Source organism: Nicotiana attenuata, chromosome 8 (assembly GCF_001879085.1).
Source record: "Nicotiana attenuata strain UT chromosome 8, NIATTr2, whole genome shotgun sequence".
In the NCBI taxonomy this organism is placed as follows: domain Eukaryota; kingdom Viridiplantae; phylum Streptophyta; class Magnoliopsida; order Solanales; family Solanaceae; genus Nicotiana; species Nicotiana attenuata.
Window position 1 is genome coordinate 15,466,072 of NC_031996.1, and position 15,429 is coordinate 15,481,500.

At 35.4% G+C, this 15,429-nt stretch overlaps 1 protein-coding gene across 3 annotated transcripts in view; it reads right to left on the reverse strand.

Moving 5' to 3' along the window:
- Positions 8,560 to 15,429, reverse strand: part of LOC109230973 (ABC transporter G family member 27-like) — a 20,189-nt gene continuing 13,319 nt past the window's right edge. Inside the window, exons 1-4 of one of the 3 annotated variants that reach the window (XM_019396481.1) lie at positions 12,699 to 13,341; positions 9,354 to 9,892; positions 9,156 to 9,263; positions 8,560 to 9,076 (exon numbers count right to left, since the gene is read on the reverse strand). In XM_019396481.1, the coding sequence (XP_019252026.1) occupies positions 8,855 to 9,076; positions 9,156 to 9,263; positions 9,354 to 9,713 (690 nt within the window). In that variant the 5' untranslated portion in view covers positions 9,714 to 9,892; positions 12,699 to 13,341 and the 3' untranslated portion in view covers positions 8,560 to 8,854. Of the gene's footprint in view, positions 9,077 to 9,155; positions 9,264 to 9,353; positions 9,944 to 12,698; positions 13,342 to 15,429 lie in introns of those variants that run through there. The other 2 variants (XM_019396480.1, XM_019396482.1) reach the window with 2 other exon arrangements.

Consider the following 15,429-nt stretch of genomic DNA (forward strand, 5'->3'; position numbering starts at 1 on the left):
TTGGCGTCTCTACCATTGGATTATCTACCTAATGACGAGTAAGTTTAATTTCTTTCTCTTTTATCTGTTTTGTTTTCTTTTTTCTTCTTCTTATTTTTTTTTCCGATTGAACTAGAAATCAAAAATCGGGTTCTGTAATTTTCTGTTTCTTTAGTTGTTTTCTGCAATTGGGTTGTTTAGAATAGTGATAGTTGCTGTGTGAGTGATAAAAGTGAGAATATTGGTTTAATGATGGGGCTCATAGGTCAAGGGGGAGAAATTTGAGTTTTTCTTGTAGAGTTTCGTCTCTGCGATGATTTTCTTCTTTGCGATTTGCGTTACAATTCTTCTGGGGACTTGCTTGAAGGGTCATGAGTTTGGAACTACAGCAGTAATGTCACCATGGATAGCAACAATAGCTTCAGGCACTACAGCATGCGCCACTCCATCGACAACAGCTCAATCACTGTTACCTTCTTGAGCCACCAGTGTAACTCCTTGCTGCTTACTACCATTGTTTGCTCGATTCAAACCATCCTCTTGAATAGTTATTAGATCACCTGAAGCTACCTTATCATCAACTCCTTTTTTTCCATAATTAGTCAAAGCCAAATCCCATGTAATCTCCTCGATCCCAATAGCAATTTGCTGACCTTCAGCAGAGTAAAAAGTCAATAGTTTCTATTTCCCAGAACAGACTTGTATTGATTACAAGAAAAAGACTTTTTTTCTTCAGAGGTTTTTTCTAGATGTCCAGACGATATCTTTTAATCCCGAAGACGAGTTCTTGTAGAACTGCCATTTTTAAGGTCCAAGAATCTGCCATTTTTTCGGTACCAAATATTTTTATCAAATATCTGAAAATCTTATGCAGGAACATGTGTACCTTTTAATAATGGATAAAATTTAGAGTAAGGATATGTGTATTAGTAATACATGTATACAGCTACTTAATTTTGAAAGTGCATTCTTTTTATAACAATCATAACAATCCCTGTATTGTTCCTTGTCGCTTAACAATTTATTTTACCATCTACTGTAATTTCTGCATAACTACAACATGAACCAAACAACCCATAAAAGCTTAAGCCCGAGTTCTTAGTGGTAGAAATTCCAAAAGACTTTCAGTAAGCTTACATCAAGTCCGGTGTTTAGTAGAAGTCTTTGCAGTACGTTCAGAGATATATCGGTAAAATATGTAGACGATTTCTGGTGTGAGAGAAATTTTGACTATTGGAATGTAAAGAATACAAATGGAGCAAAGTGATATAACCAACGCCATTTTCCCACTTTGCCTCAGTGTCCTTGGCCATCATATCAGCTAGAGCCTATATATGTATTTGTTAAACACGAAAAGAATGTCAATAACTTTGCTTGAAGTAAGTTAAGCAAGTTGAAGTGCGAAGATTTTGAAGAAAGAATGGATGCCATCACCTGAATTCCAGTCCTTGCTCTTAAGTTAATGAGAAGTGTTGATCTCAGTCTTATGTTCTTAGGGAGATTATTGTTTTTATCTGTTGCTCCCTTGTCTTTCTTAAGACCAGAAATAGAAAAGGAACTCCAAATAATTTGGTGGTCATGAATACAATGTAACAATGTCCATGTGAGTCCTCTCAATTAATAGGTGAATACAAGAACCAAATGCAGCTCCAGCATGCTTTCAGTTAATTTAGTTATCAGCAGGTTGAGCCTTATAGGTAATCCATATGACAAAAGTCCTAGAACTTAGTAAGTGGTGACAGATAGCAACTAAGTAAAAGGCAATCCTATGAAAAGAAGTCCTAGAACTAGTAATTGGTGACAAATTGCAACTTAGTAATTTAACTAACACCATCACATTTTAAGGCTTCAGGAGGTCTCTTAAGGGGCTTCATCGCCTTGTTCTGGGAGCATTATCACCTAAGGGTCATCCATCTTTTATTTGAAGATGACACTTTTTGGTTTTGTGTGATACAGATGGTTTGCCAAATTTTGCATTAAAATTAACTGCTATGACTCTGTATTCCCAGCAGTTCAAACAATAAAACTACTGAATAAACTAGTTTTTAATTCATTTTGAATCTAACTTATTTACTCTGATCATGTAAAGAAAATGGAGATTACAATATTGTGGAATTTTACATGTTCTATCTAATAGGTTGCCTACCTTCTTGTTATTAACAATTACTCCTAATACATGAGGCTGACGAACTTACCATATCTCCCGTTAAGATAGATACATAATGGTTGTCTGCTACTGCTAGTAACATAAAATTTCTTGTCTCTCTACCATGATAGTAGATGCTCTAATACTATTTGAAGAAATAAAAAAGAGAATATAAGCAGATGATTTTTGTTGTTGCTGGTGTTAATTTGTTATAAGTCACTATGGTCTTCAAATAATTACAGGATAGTTCATGATACACAATCATAATTATTCTAGGAATTTAAACAAGAACATGCCTTGTAAAACTCTAATGTGTCACCACCAGTTTTCCGGAGCTCAACCAAATGCTTTCTATGCATCTAACCTTTAAGAAAGAAAATCAGTGATTTAGCTATGAAGTGTCTTATGTGTTTTAATTTCTCGTTTTCTTGAGCAATTGTGTGTTATATGTTATGGCATAAGTTATCGAATCGTTATCATTTTATTTTTCAGTTGTTAGCAAGTGACACACAGCAATGAGCTGCACCTGAAATGACATTGCATTGAATTAAGCGAACGTGATAACCACGAATAAGTGAAATATTTCACTAAAATAGTGTAAAATTTTCAAAAAGAAGGGTTAAAATCAGAAAGTATAAATGGGTGAGATTAGCTATCTCTTTGTAAAAGCGGCATGACACAACATAGTTTAGACATCTAAAAACAGGTCTATGAAATCATGCCAATGGAAGTTTAGATATCTAAAAGCACGTCTATAAAAATAAGCATGAAGAATGTAGTACGTCAAGTGTAAATGAACCAATGGAAGTTTAAAGAGTTACTATTGTAGGCCTTTGTTCTGTCCTCAGCCACATCTCTGCAGACCTTCTCAAAGAAAGCTTTATGAAACCACAGCAAGTTCTTAGCGCATTCTTGTAGTTTATCTCATTCTTGTTAAATCGTAGGAAGTTTAGTCATAAAGATGACAAGTTTGATAACAAGTAATGTGCATCTTATTACTTTTTTTTTTAAAGTAATGTGCATCTTAATACTTTTGCTATTTTAATTTTTTAAAACTTTTTTTTTTATTTCCTATCCAAGGTTATGGCACCAAGTAAGCAATGGATGCAACTTGTTGATAACCGACTTGACGATACCTATTTAATTGGGGTGCAAAAATTTTGGATTATGCCTTTAGAAGAACAGGAGAGTTGTATCAAATATGTTGTTCGTGCGTCAAATGTTGTAACACAACATTAGGAACATGTGAGACAGTCGAGATACATTTGAAAGTATATGGAATAAGTCGAAATTATACCTTTTGGTACCATCATAGTGATGTTTTGGGTGAGCCACAATCGGAAGGCGAAGTTGAAGATGATAATGAAGTGGAAGAATATGATGATGAGGATGAAATACATGAAATGCTGAGGGATTTATATCCTAATCATGATGGAGGCACTACGGACGTTCGTGATAATGATTTACTCGGAGATGAACCGAACGTTGAAGCCAAAAAGTTTTACAGCCTATTGAAAGATTTCAAACAGCCACTATACCAAAATTCGAAATGTTCAAAGCTTTTCACTTTAATTAAACTGTTTCACATAAAAACTATGGGTCGTTGGAGCAATGAGTCATTTATAATGTTATTAAAAATATTGAAGGATGAGTTGTTGCCTGATGAAGTGAATGTGGCAAATTCATATTATGAGGCAAATAAGGTGATTAGGGACCTTGGGCTGTCATACCACAAAATTGATGCTTGTATAAATGATTGCATGTTATATTGGATGGACGATAAATTACTTGATTCTTGTAAAGTCTGTGGTGCATCCGGATGGAAAACAAATAAACATAGCGGAGAAACAAAGAATAAGAATGGTAAAAAAATAGCATCAAAGACTTTACGCTATTTTCCGTTGAATCCTAGGCTTCAAAGGTTGTTTATGTCTACAAAGACATCTTCTCTAATGACATGGAATCATAATGAAAGAGTTGATGATGGAACAATGAGGCACCCAGCTGATTCAATGGCATGGAAATCATTTGATGAACTTCATTCCTCATTTGTGGTCGAGCCTCGTAATGTTCGACTTGGGCTTGCTAGTGATGGATTCCAGCCATTTAGGAGTTCAAAAACCTCATATAGTATATGGCCTGTGGTACTTATTCCTTATAATTTACCACCTTGGTTGTGTATGAAACAGGAAAATTTCATTATGTCTATGCTTATTCCTTGTTCTAATAGTCCAGGTGATGCAATTGACATATATCTTCAACCCTTGATAGAGGAATTAAAGGAGTTATGGGAAATTGGCATTGAGACCTTTGATGCATCAACCAAACAGAATTTTAAGTTACATCCTTCTTTGCTGTGGACCATCAATGACTTTTCAGCATATGAAAATTTATCTGGATGGAGTACAAAAGGTAAATTGGCATGTCCATGTTGCAACATTGACACTTCCTCAATCATATTGAAGAATAGTAAGAAATAATATTTTATGGGTCATAGACGTTACCTTCCTCTTAATCACAAATGGAGGAATGATAAGGAATCATTTGATGGCACAAAAGAGAAAAGGCTCCCACCAAAAGTGCGTTCAGGTATTGCGATACTTAATCAAGTGCAAGATCTTAAAGGGTTACAATTGACAAAGGATCCAAAGAAGAGGATCAAGATATTACATGATGTTCGAAAAGATAACTGGAATAAGAGGAGTATCTTTTTTGACCTTCCATACTGGAAATCTCTCTTGTTGCGACATAATTTGGATGTTATGCATATCGGAAAAAATATATGTGATAATATTTTGGGGACGATCATAAATGCCAAAGGAAAGACCAAGGATATCATTAAAACTCGACTAGATTTGCAAGAAATGAACATTAGGCCGGAATTGCACCCTATTAAAAATGGAGAAAAATATGAAGTTCCAACTGCATGTTACACATTATCTCCCAAAGAAAAGCACAAAATATGCCTTTTCTTAAAGAATTTAAAGGTTCCAGATGCATTTTCATCTAATATTTCTCAATGTGTTAACTTGAAAGAGCACAAGATTTCAGGCTTAAAGAGTCATGATTGTCATGTTCTTCTACAATATTTACTCCCTCTTGCACTACGTGGTATGTTGTCGAAAGTTGTGTGTGAACCCCTTATCGAGTTGTCTTTATTTTTTAATGTGCTGGGAGCAAAGGTATTAAGGACTGATGACTTGGGTCAGATTGAAGCTCAAATTCCTATAACTTTTTGCAAGTTAGAAAAGGTCTTTCCTCCTTCATTTTTTGATGTCATGGTGCACTTGCCTACTCACTTAGCTAATGAAGCTAAGCTTGCTGGACCTGTTCAGTATCGGTGGGTGTATTCGATTGAACGATGGTTATATTTTTTGAAATCACTCATTGGTAATAGGGCTTGTCCAGAAGGTTCCATTGCAGAAGGTTAACTTGCAAATAAATGTATGACCTTATGTTCAAGGTATCTGCATAGAATCGACACAAACTTTAATCGGCCAGAACAAAATCTGATGGTGGTTTAAGATATTCTGATGGAGGTTTATCTCTATTTTGTAAATCTGAAAAAACTTTAGGAGCTCCAAAACATCATGATCTTGAAGCAGATGAATTGGAGCAAGCACATATATATATACTGAAGAATTGTGATGAAGTTCTACCATTTCTAGAGTATGAAATTTTTTCCTTCATATCATATTTTGTTTTCCTTGTTTCCTGTAGGATTTTTTCTCTTTTATGTTTGACATTTATGGTTCAACTAAAATTTATAGAGAGTTCGCACAAATTCATGTAGATTCTACTCAACACTTGTCTGATACAGAATAGAACAGATAATTTATCGAATGGTTTAAAGATAGGTTGAGTAATATATACATATCAAATTTGAAAATCCAATATTATATTACTTATTCTAGAGTAATCAACTTTATCTTGTTGATACGTTGCACAATTGTATAAAGGAGATGATAGTCGGCTCATGGAAGATCTCCTTGCACTTTCACGTGGTCCTACCCAATATGTATTACATTATACTGGATACATTGTTAATGGATATAGATTTCATGTAGAAGATTATGATAAACATTTAAGGACTCAAAATTTTGGTGTGGTTGTTGTTGGTGAGACTAGTGAACATAGTAAGAATATTAATTACTATGGAGTTTTAACTGATGTTGTTGAATTGCAATTTACCGGAAGAAGAGTAATTTCGTTTCAATGTAATTGGTTTGATGTGTATGATAAAAAGAAAGGAATTAAAACAGATGAATATGGCATTTTAAGTGTTAATTGGGGACGATTTTTGAAAATAAATGAGCCTTTTGTATTAGCGGATCAGGCATATCAAGTATTTTATGCTAATGATAACTCCAATAAGGGTTGGCGTGTAGCAAGAAAGACGCAACCTCGTGATTCCTATGAAATTTTGCAACAAATAGATGGTGATGTTGATTTAGAAAGTCCTATACAAAATAAACGAAAAAGAACAACTGAGGTGAAGTATCTCTTTATACCATTACCATATTTATATTGTTATGCATTCTGATTACATGATCTTTTTATTAGTACATTATTGTTATAATGTCTTAATTTGATTTTTCGTAGGTTTGATATGAAACCATCAAAGAATGAAAATGAAGTGGCATCCATTGTGAAAGCTACTACCAAATATGCATTTGTTGCACCAGGTGCTATAGGGAAGGGACGAAGGAGAGGGCTTAAATCTATATGCTCTTTAGGGGTATCTGGACCAGATATTCCATTTTCTCCATCTACTGATCAAGTTATGCAATACAACCAAAGTGTTGAAACTAGTATGGTTTCTCAAATTTATTGTGCTATCAATTCAGTGCTAAACCTTTACTAATATGATTTCCTTATACCAGGTGCAGTAGCGAAGAGACGAGGGCGAGGGCTTAGATCTATGTGTTCTTTGGGGGTATCTAGAATGGGACCAACGAATAAAAATTCATTGGTTCTTGAGAAAGGGAATATGCAAATTAATATTCCATCTTTTTCATCTACTAATGATGTTATGAAATACATCCAAAAAAATTCAATGAGTAGGGTTTATTAAAGTTATTATCTTTTAAAATCAAATTTGTAATTATTTATATTTGATTTTTTGTACTAATATGATTTCCTGCACCAGGTGCTCTAGAGAAGGGACGAGGGCAAGAGCATAGATCTATGCGCTCCCTTGAAGAGTGTGAAAATGAGGAGCGATCCTTCCATCAGAATACTCATTATACTAGTCAAAGTATTCAAGACCTTCTAACAGTAGAAGATCAGATATTACCATGCCTTTTGCTCAAGGACTGCGAACAACGAACAAAAACCTTTTGGTTCATGAGAAAGAGCATATCAAAGTGATATTCCAATTTCTCCTTCCAATGAGCAAGTTATGCAGTCCACCCAAAAAGTTGAAACAAGTATAGTTTCTCAACTATATTCTTTTTTCAGAACTAAATTTAATTTAATGTGAAACTTTTAGTAATATGATTTCTTACAGCAGGTACTCTAGGGAAAGGACGAGGGCGAGAGCTTAGATCTATGTGCTCCTTTGATGAGTCTGAAAATGAGAAACGATTCTTCCATCAGAATGGTCATTATGCTAGTCAAAGTATGTCAAAACCTTCTAAGAGTACCATGATTGCTGCGCAAGGATTGCAAACAACGAACAAAAACCTTTTGGTTCATGAGAAAGAGCATATGCAAAGTGATATTCCAATTTCTCCTTCTGACGATCAAGTTATGCAATCCACCCAAAAAGATGAAACAAGTATGTGTTGTTTTTATTGAGAAATTTAGCATATTTCTAAATGTAGGACCTGCATAACACAATATCCATGAGTTTAAAAGACCTAGCAAGATTAATGACATACCTTTTCATCTTACACTTAGGATATGTCCTTGAGAAATATTGGTAGTGAATAAATAGCAATAAAGGCATACAAGTATACAACTGAAACATGAATCATGCACAGACAAAGACATCCTGTTATTAACGTTTATAAACTACTCACACCTAGTAAATGCTAGTTTTTCTATTAATAACTATTGGTAACTACTAAGGTGCATTAGGTCTGCCAACCCACATATCTCTTCTCTATCATTGCTTTTTTGACCTGCCTGACGCGGTGCATATGAGCTCTTTCTTATTACATGTTTCCTGGTCCTAAGTTGGAAGGAAGGGGCTATTAATTTCTCACCCCAACCAAATCTCCAAGTAGTTTTTTTCCTTATACTCACTGTAGTTATCTCTTTTTTTAATCATCACCACTAATTTTTCCCGTAGTACCATGTTCCTGAGCTCTGGGGCCTTCTGAATGTGAAACTAATTCAGGTTTGACATGCACAGACATGCTAATGCAATCTTTGGATTTTTAAAAGTAAACTCTTGTGTCTCAGTTTTTACTTTGGAAACTGCTGCAAACAAAGGTACAATGGAACCAAAATTTTAAAGGAGTAATCATGAATATGATCTCCATCTCAGCAACTATAGGAACATTCTACATACAGTTCATTTTTGTTTCTAGTTTCTAGTAGATTTAAAAATTTACAACTATGCGTAGAGGTAAACAGAAAACGAAAAATTAGAACTTCATCAGGCGTTGCAGCCAAATCTTCTTTCCTTGTGCTGCAACTTATATCAGAATCAGGTACCTCTATAATCAGTGGAAGCTGCATAGACTAGTTCTTTAGTTTGAAATGAACCATCATTTGCATCATCTAAGCACCTGAGTGAAGCTTCATTCTCCGCAAAGATATGTATGCTAGGAGCCGGTAGCCAAAAACCATAGCTAGTAATATACATACTTCCTTTACACCGCTTCCTACTTTAATTCCATCCACCCAGTCATTTTTCTCCTTATATTGAACCTTTAGAAGGAGTTTGTACGTCTGATAGTTATAGGATAGGTACCGTAACCACGATATAAATACCGGTACTTTCTGCAGAATTCAAATCCTATATCAAAACTACAGTTTCTACGGTAAATTATTTCGATGTGAGAGGATAGTGCATCCTAACCTTTACAAAATATCCACTAGCTAACATAAAGGTCATTACAGTAACAGAGGCAAAAGTGGTTGCCTTCTTTAAATCCATTAGTATAGCCCCTATTGCTAGTCCTAATCCCTGCCAACAATGAAGTAAGGATTATTCAAATTGCCAAGGTAGGGAAACACTCAGTTTATACATGAAAAAGGTAAAAAAAAAATGGAATACCTGAGCTGCTACAATGCAGAGGAAAGTTGTAAGCACAGTTAGGAAGAAGGCATCATCCTCATGTTTCAATCCTGCCATGAAATATACCACTAAAAGGAAGAGCACTGACATTATAAGATCCAGTGGTATATCACTGGTGGTTCTAGCCAAAAAATATGCGCTTAATCTATACATGTCAGCAGATCGTTCCTTGTTCAGCATTGCCCTTTCTTGTGGAAATGTGAAGATTGCTGTGAAAACTGGAAAAAAACCCCAGAACACAGCAATGAAGAACAGCAGCCCCAACTGCATCAACACCTGTCTTGCTCGATAAACGAGGATAAACTCGACCCTTCTTAGGCCAATTCTGGATGTTATCATTGTTAAGCTACCTTTCCTTCTTATCTATAACTGTGTATGCATTCTTCATTTTCTCATGGGGATTCAACACATCTTCATCAATCCATGGATATGTTCATACATCATGCAAATGCTTTTGATGTCTATGGGATCCACTTGCTATAGAGGTCAATTTAAGACCCTCACTGCAAGTGATAATCCTGTTCGTAGTGAACAGACAATAAAACATCAAGTATGTCTCTCTAGTATTTCTATGAAAATAAAACACCACAGTTAACATCACAGAGGATATCATAAGAAGAAACCTGTAAATCATAAGCAAGTAAACACCAGTACCATGCGCCTCTTTTTCCTTTTGAAGTTGGAAATGCATCGTCGTAAAATAATGAAAACAGCTTACGGCGTAATGTGTTGTAAATTCTCATTTCTATTCTTTTTTTTAACTGAATTTAATTTAATGCCAAACTTTTAGTAATATAATTTCTTATATCAGTTACAAAGGACGAGGGCGAGAACTTAGATCTATGTGCTCCTTTGAAGAGTCTTAAAATGAGGAACGGTCCTTTCATCAGAATGCTCATTATGCAAGTCAAAGTATGTCAAGACCTTCTAAGAGTACAAGATTAGACTCTACCGTGTTTGCCGCTCAAGGATTGTGAACAAAGAATATTAACTCTTTGGTTCATGAGAAAGAGAATATGCAAACTGATATTCCATTTTCTCCTTCTATTGATCTTGTTATGTCGTCCACCCAAACAGTTGAAACAATATGGTTTCTCAAATCTATTTGATCACATGTTTATCACTTTTACAATATTTTCTGATGTTTATAAATTAAGAAAATGTAGGTTCATGTACTGCTGAAAAGGTAAAAAAAGGTTCGAGGAAGTAACAAGTGCAAAGAAGTTGCATCAGTTGAAGTTGGAGAGAAGCTAAAAGTAACATTTTACAATAATCGAACGGCTGGAAAGAATAGTAATCTATTTTCGAGGCACTTGGGAAAAATAGTTCGTGACCGTAATATCTGCCAGCTGGGGGTATCATCGTGGGATCACATTAAGGAGGAAAAGTTAAATCACATGTGGGCAGCTGTGAGAGTAACTGGATGGATTATTCCAATTTCTTCTTTGATTCCTCTTTTCTTACCATTCTTGGCACTTATTATTGAGCTCTTATCACGTTTTTCACAAAAATAAAATAAAGTTGTGAGTTCTATGTTTGAAATTGACGAAAATAAAATAAAGCTAAGGTTTTTTTTTTTAATAATTTGGCCAGATCATTCCAAGACTCATTGTAGAACTATATTTTCCTCTATCACATGGTGTTTCTGCGATGATTGGATATCAACCAATATTTTCCTCATGATATATTCTAGGATAAATTTGAGAGTGATGACATGGATATTCATCGCAATCATATTTTGGGATGGATGAAAGAGTTATGGAACAAATGGAGAGGACAATTGCATGCAAAGTATGTGAAGGGTAAGCCAATACTAGAGGCTCTTAAGAATGTGCCCAAGGGGGTAGACAAGAAACAATGGGAGTGGTTGATAAAGGAACATTTTTCTACTAAAAGTTTTCAGGTTTGACATAATACCTAATTGTGTAATTATTTTATACTATTATCTTTTAACTGATGTCACACCTCCTTTTTACACACTCGAAGGTGATATAAGGGAGTTTTTCCAATTTAAGTGACATTATTCGAAATGGGATTATCTATTCATTTTTGGTTCAGAGTCGCCACTTGGGATGGTTTGTTTTCTGGTGTCCCAAGTCACCGGTTTATTTTAAATCCCAAATCGAGGAAAATTTCGACTTTCCTTTTGAAGTCTGCGAACCAGAAATTCTGAATAAGAAATTCTGTTAACCCGAGGGAAGGTGTTAGGCACCCCCGGATTCCGTGGTTCTGGCACGGTCGCTTAAACTATCATAATTGGCCTATTATCTGATTTTAATACATGTTTTAGCCTATGGTTCAATTACAACTTATTAACCGCTTTTAATTATTTTTAAGAAGATTTCAACGTCACCTAAAATGCATCTTTGGACCACGCCACGTGAAATGCACCCGCAATCCGAGACACATTTTATTTAACGTTGTTGAGATTTCGATTTGAGTTACATGAAATGCACACCCGAGTTTAGGAAGGTAATTTTTAAATGGCGCGCCTAAACACACTTTCAACTTTGCGAGGGCCATGGAAAATTCAACTAATGGCACACCTCGATTTCTAAAGGATTAAAATTAATTAAGTGAGGACCAATGGTTTTGAGATTTTATTTGGCATGACACACCTCAATTTATTTCAAAAGATTGTACTCAACTAAAGCAAACCACGGATACTCATGATTCCGTTATGGAATAATCTATTGAGGACAGGATATACAATCAACTAAGCCCAATTTGAGTTATTGTTGAATCACGTATTTGCCAAGAATCTGGACTTTAATCTACATTTGTGATGCTGTTTAGATACTACTTATCTTTAGAGAATAATATCATTTGATAGTGAAAGAGAATTACGCTAAGATAACTTGTGATTGGGTCTAACATATTTTAACCTTGGTAAACCAAATAAAACTCTAATTTACTGCATCATAAATGATTTGAAACTTTCGATCACAGCTCATCCTATAAAATCACCCAAATAAAATTTTGAACAGTATTTATTGAAGAAGGAAAAAAAAGGGGAAAAAAAAACTTAACCATTTTTACAACAGATGCTTAGCCATATTCGACACTAAAAAGCAAACCCAATTCATACTCTTTCCGTGAATTCTCATGGGTAGCTACTGTCACATGAATATTAGCAAATTGTCCACATTTCAAGCAATGAAAATTTAACCAATAAATGGATTGCAATTGGATTTAACCAAATTCTATTCATTGTTGGAATTAATATACACACAAATAAATGCCAGCATTAGCGATACATGAATTAAACAAGCTCATGATTTACTATCTAGAACAGATCTTAGGATAGTTGAGTGAGGAACAAACCTATATACTCAAGGACTTAATTTTGAAGAAAAGGAAGCCAAATACATGCTAATTGCAGCAGAATATTGAGCTCAGCTACGAACTCGGCGGGAAAAAAAACAACAGCAGCGCATTGCAATCAATTCACAGATCTGCAACCCAGAAACGAATGGAGATAGCTTTCCCGAATCAGCAAAAATAAAATCACTTGAAATCTTCTGTTTTTTCCTTTTGTTTTCAGATCTCTTTTTCTTTATTTTTTTTGAATCTCAATTTTTTCGAGATTTAGGTTCTTTCTCTTAGCTGTTTCAGATGTATGTGATGGGAAATATAGGGAGGGATCAGTTAGCGCGGTCAAGGGAGGTGTTGATGGAGGTCCATGGAAGCTGAGTGAGAGGCCCTGAGTGAGAGGCCCAGGAAAGGAAAGGAAAAATGGAGAAGAAGAGCCGATGTCTGCCCTTTTTCTCTATCTTCTAAAGTTCTAGGATTTTGGGGTGTAAGGGTTATGTAGGGATTAGGTATGGGTTTGGGAATTATGGGCTAGGTAGAAAAATTTGAGTCTAATTTGGGTACAAGAACTAGCTCAATATCCAATTAAATCTTTTCTTCAAATTCTTTTTCTTATCTTTCTTTTTCTTTTTCTTTAATTAAAAATCCTAAAATTAAAATCCTAGGTTATCTAAAAATGTGAAATTAAACTAATTAATTAATTACAAAAATTATAAAAATTACTTAATCCTAAATTAAAAGACAAAAATCAATAAAAGGAAAGAGTTTAAAAATGAAGCAATTTTTGTGATTTTCAATTTTTATAAAACAAGTAACTACCGGTTGATCTTAACAATGTAAAAATAAAGCCTAAATGTCATGTGTGATATTTTTGATATTTTTCATGATTTAAACAAAACTTAAACATGCACAAAATGCATAAAATTCTACAAAAATTCCTAAAATGGCAAATAATTAAAAAAAATCTATTTTTTGGGATTTTATAGGAGTATTTCGTATAGGGCAAAAATCACGTGCTTATAGCTGCCCTCTTTGCTCGGAAACATGAAGGGTTTTTGGGCAAAGATAAAGTAAGCAATATGAGGGATTTTTGCCTGTTTGAAACTTCATGAGAAGCATTTTTAAAAAGAGCCTGACAGAACCCTGCTTCAGAGGTTGCCTACATATCCTTGGCTATAAAGGAATCAGGTCAGTGTAGTTCTTGAAGTTTTGGTAGCTGGGAGTACCGAAAAACTGTGATTTCACTGCTGTTTCTGCTGTTTCTGCTTGCTGAGCTCCTTATTACACCAAAATAGAAAATAAAAACTAAACAAGCTATGCCTATAAACTATGAGTTACAATATTCCTATCTATAAATCTTCAGAAGCTTGATCTTGAGTCTTGGCTGGTTCTTGCTGCAGACTCGGATCTGAATCTTGATGCTCATTAGCTGTAGCCGCTAGTTCATTCTTCAGCTTTGGATCAAGGTGGGACATGCGAAGCTTGTGATTTCAATCATATCTTGAGCAGTCCGCGTCTTTCTCCGCTTCAGCACTTTGAGTTCACCTCTTTTTGCTCTTTTTCTTCTTTTTCTTTATTCTGGATCAAGACTTCTACTTTCGGTCATCTCGAACCCTATGCCTCGAGGTAAAACCTGCTCAGACACCACAACAAACAAATGAACGAAATTTTCTGCCCCAGTTTTCACTAGGAAAATTTCGTGAGTTATTTGTAACTAAGATCCAAACCTTTTTTTTTTCTTTTTTTGAAAGCGATAAAATAAGGATTGTGTGTCTTTAGGAGGAAAGATTAGGGATGGAGCCCTATATCTAAAATTCTCAACTAGAGAATGGAGGCTCTATGTTGACAAAAAAAGCGACTAGGAAATGGAGGCCCTATGTCTAAAAAGTCTCAACTAGGGAATGGAGCCCTATGTTGGCAAAAGTCGACTAAGGAATGGAGGCCCTATGTCTAAAAATCTCAACTCAGAGATTGGAGCCCTAATGTTGGAAAAAACGCGACTAGGGAATGGAGACCCTATGTCTAAAATCTCAACTCAGGGATTGGAGCCCTAAAGTTGGTAAAAAAGGCGATTAGGGAATGGGGGCCCTATGTCTAATAATCTCAACTCAGGCATTGGAGCCCTAATGTTAGTAAAAAGGCGACTAGGGAATGGAGAACCTATGTCTAAAATCTCAACTCAGGGATTGGAGCCCTAATGTTGGTAAAAAGGCGACTAGGGAATGGAGGCCCTATGTCTAAAAATCTCAACTCAGGGATTGGAGCCCTAATGTTGGTAAAAAAGGCGACTAGGGAATGGAGGCCCTATGTCTAAAAATCTCAACTCAGGGATTGGAGCCCTAATGTTGGTAAAAAAGGCGACTAGAGAATGGAGGCCCTATGTCTAAAAATCTCAACACAGGGATTGGAGCCCTAATGTTGGCAAAAAGGCGACTAGGGAATGGAGGCCCTATGTCTAAAAATCTCAACTCAGGGATTGGAGCCCTAATGTTGGTAAAAAAGGCGACTAGGGAATGGAGAACCTATGTCTAAAATCTCAACTCAGGGATTGGAGCCCTAATGTTGGTAAAAAGGCGACTATGGATTGGAGACCCTATGTCTAAAATCTCAACTCAGAGATTGGAGCCCTAATGTTGGTAAAAAAAGCGACTAGAGAATGGAGGCCCTATGTCTAAAAATCTCAACACAGGGATTGGAGCCCTAAAGTTGGCAAAAAGGCGACTAGGGAATGGAGGCCCTATGT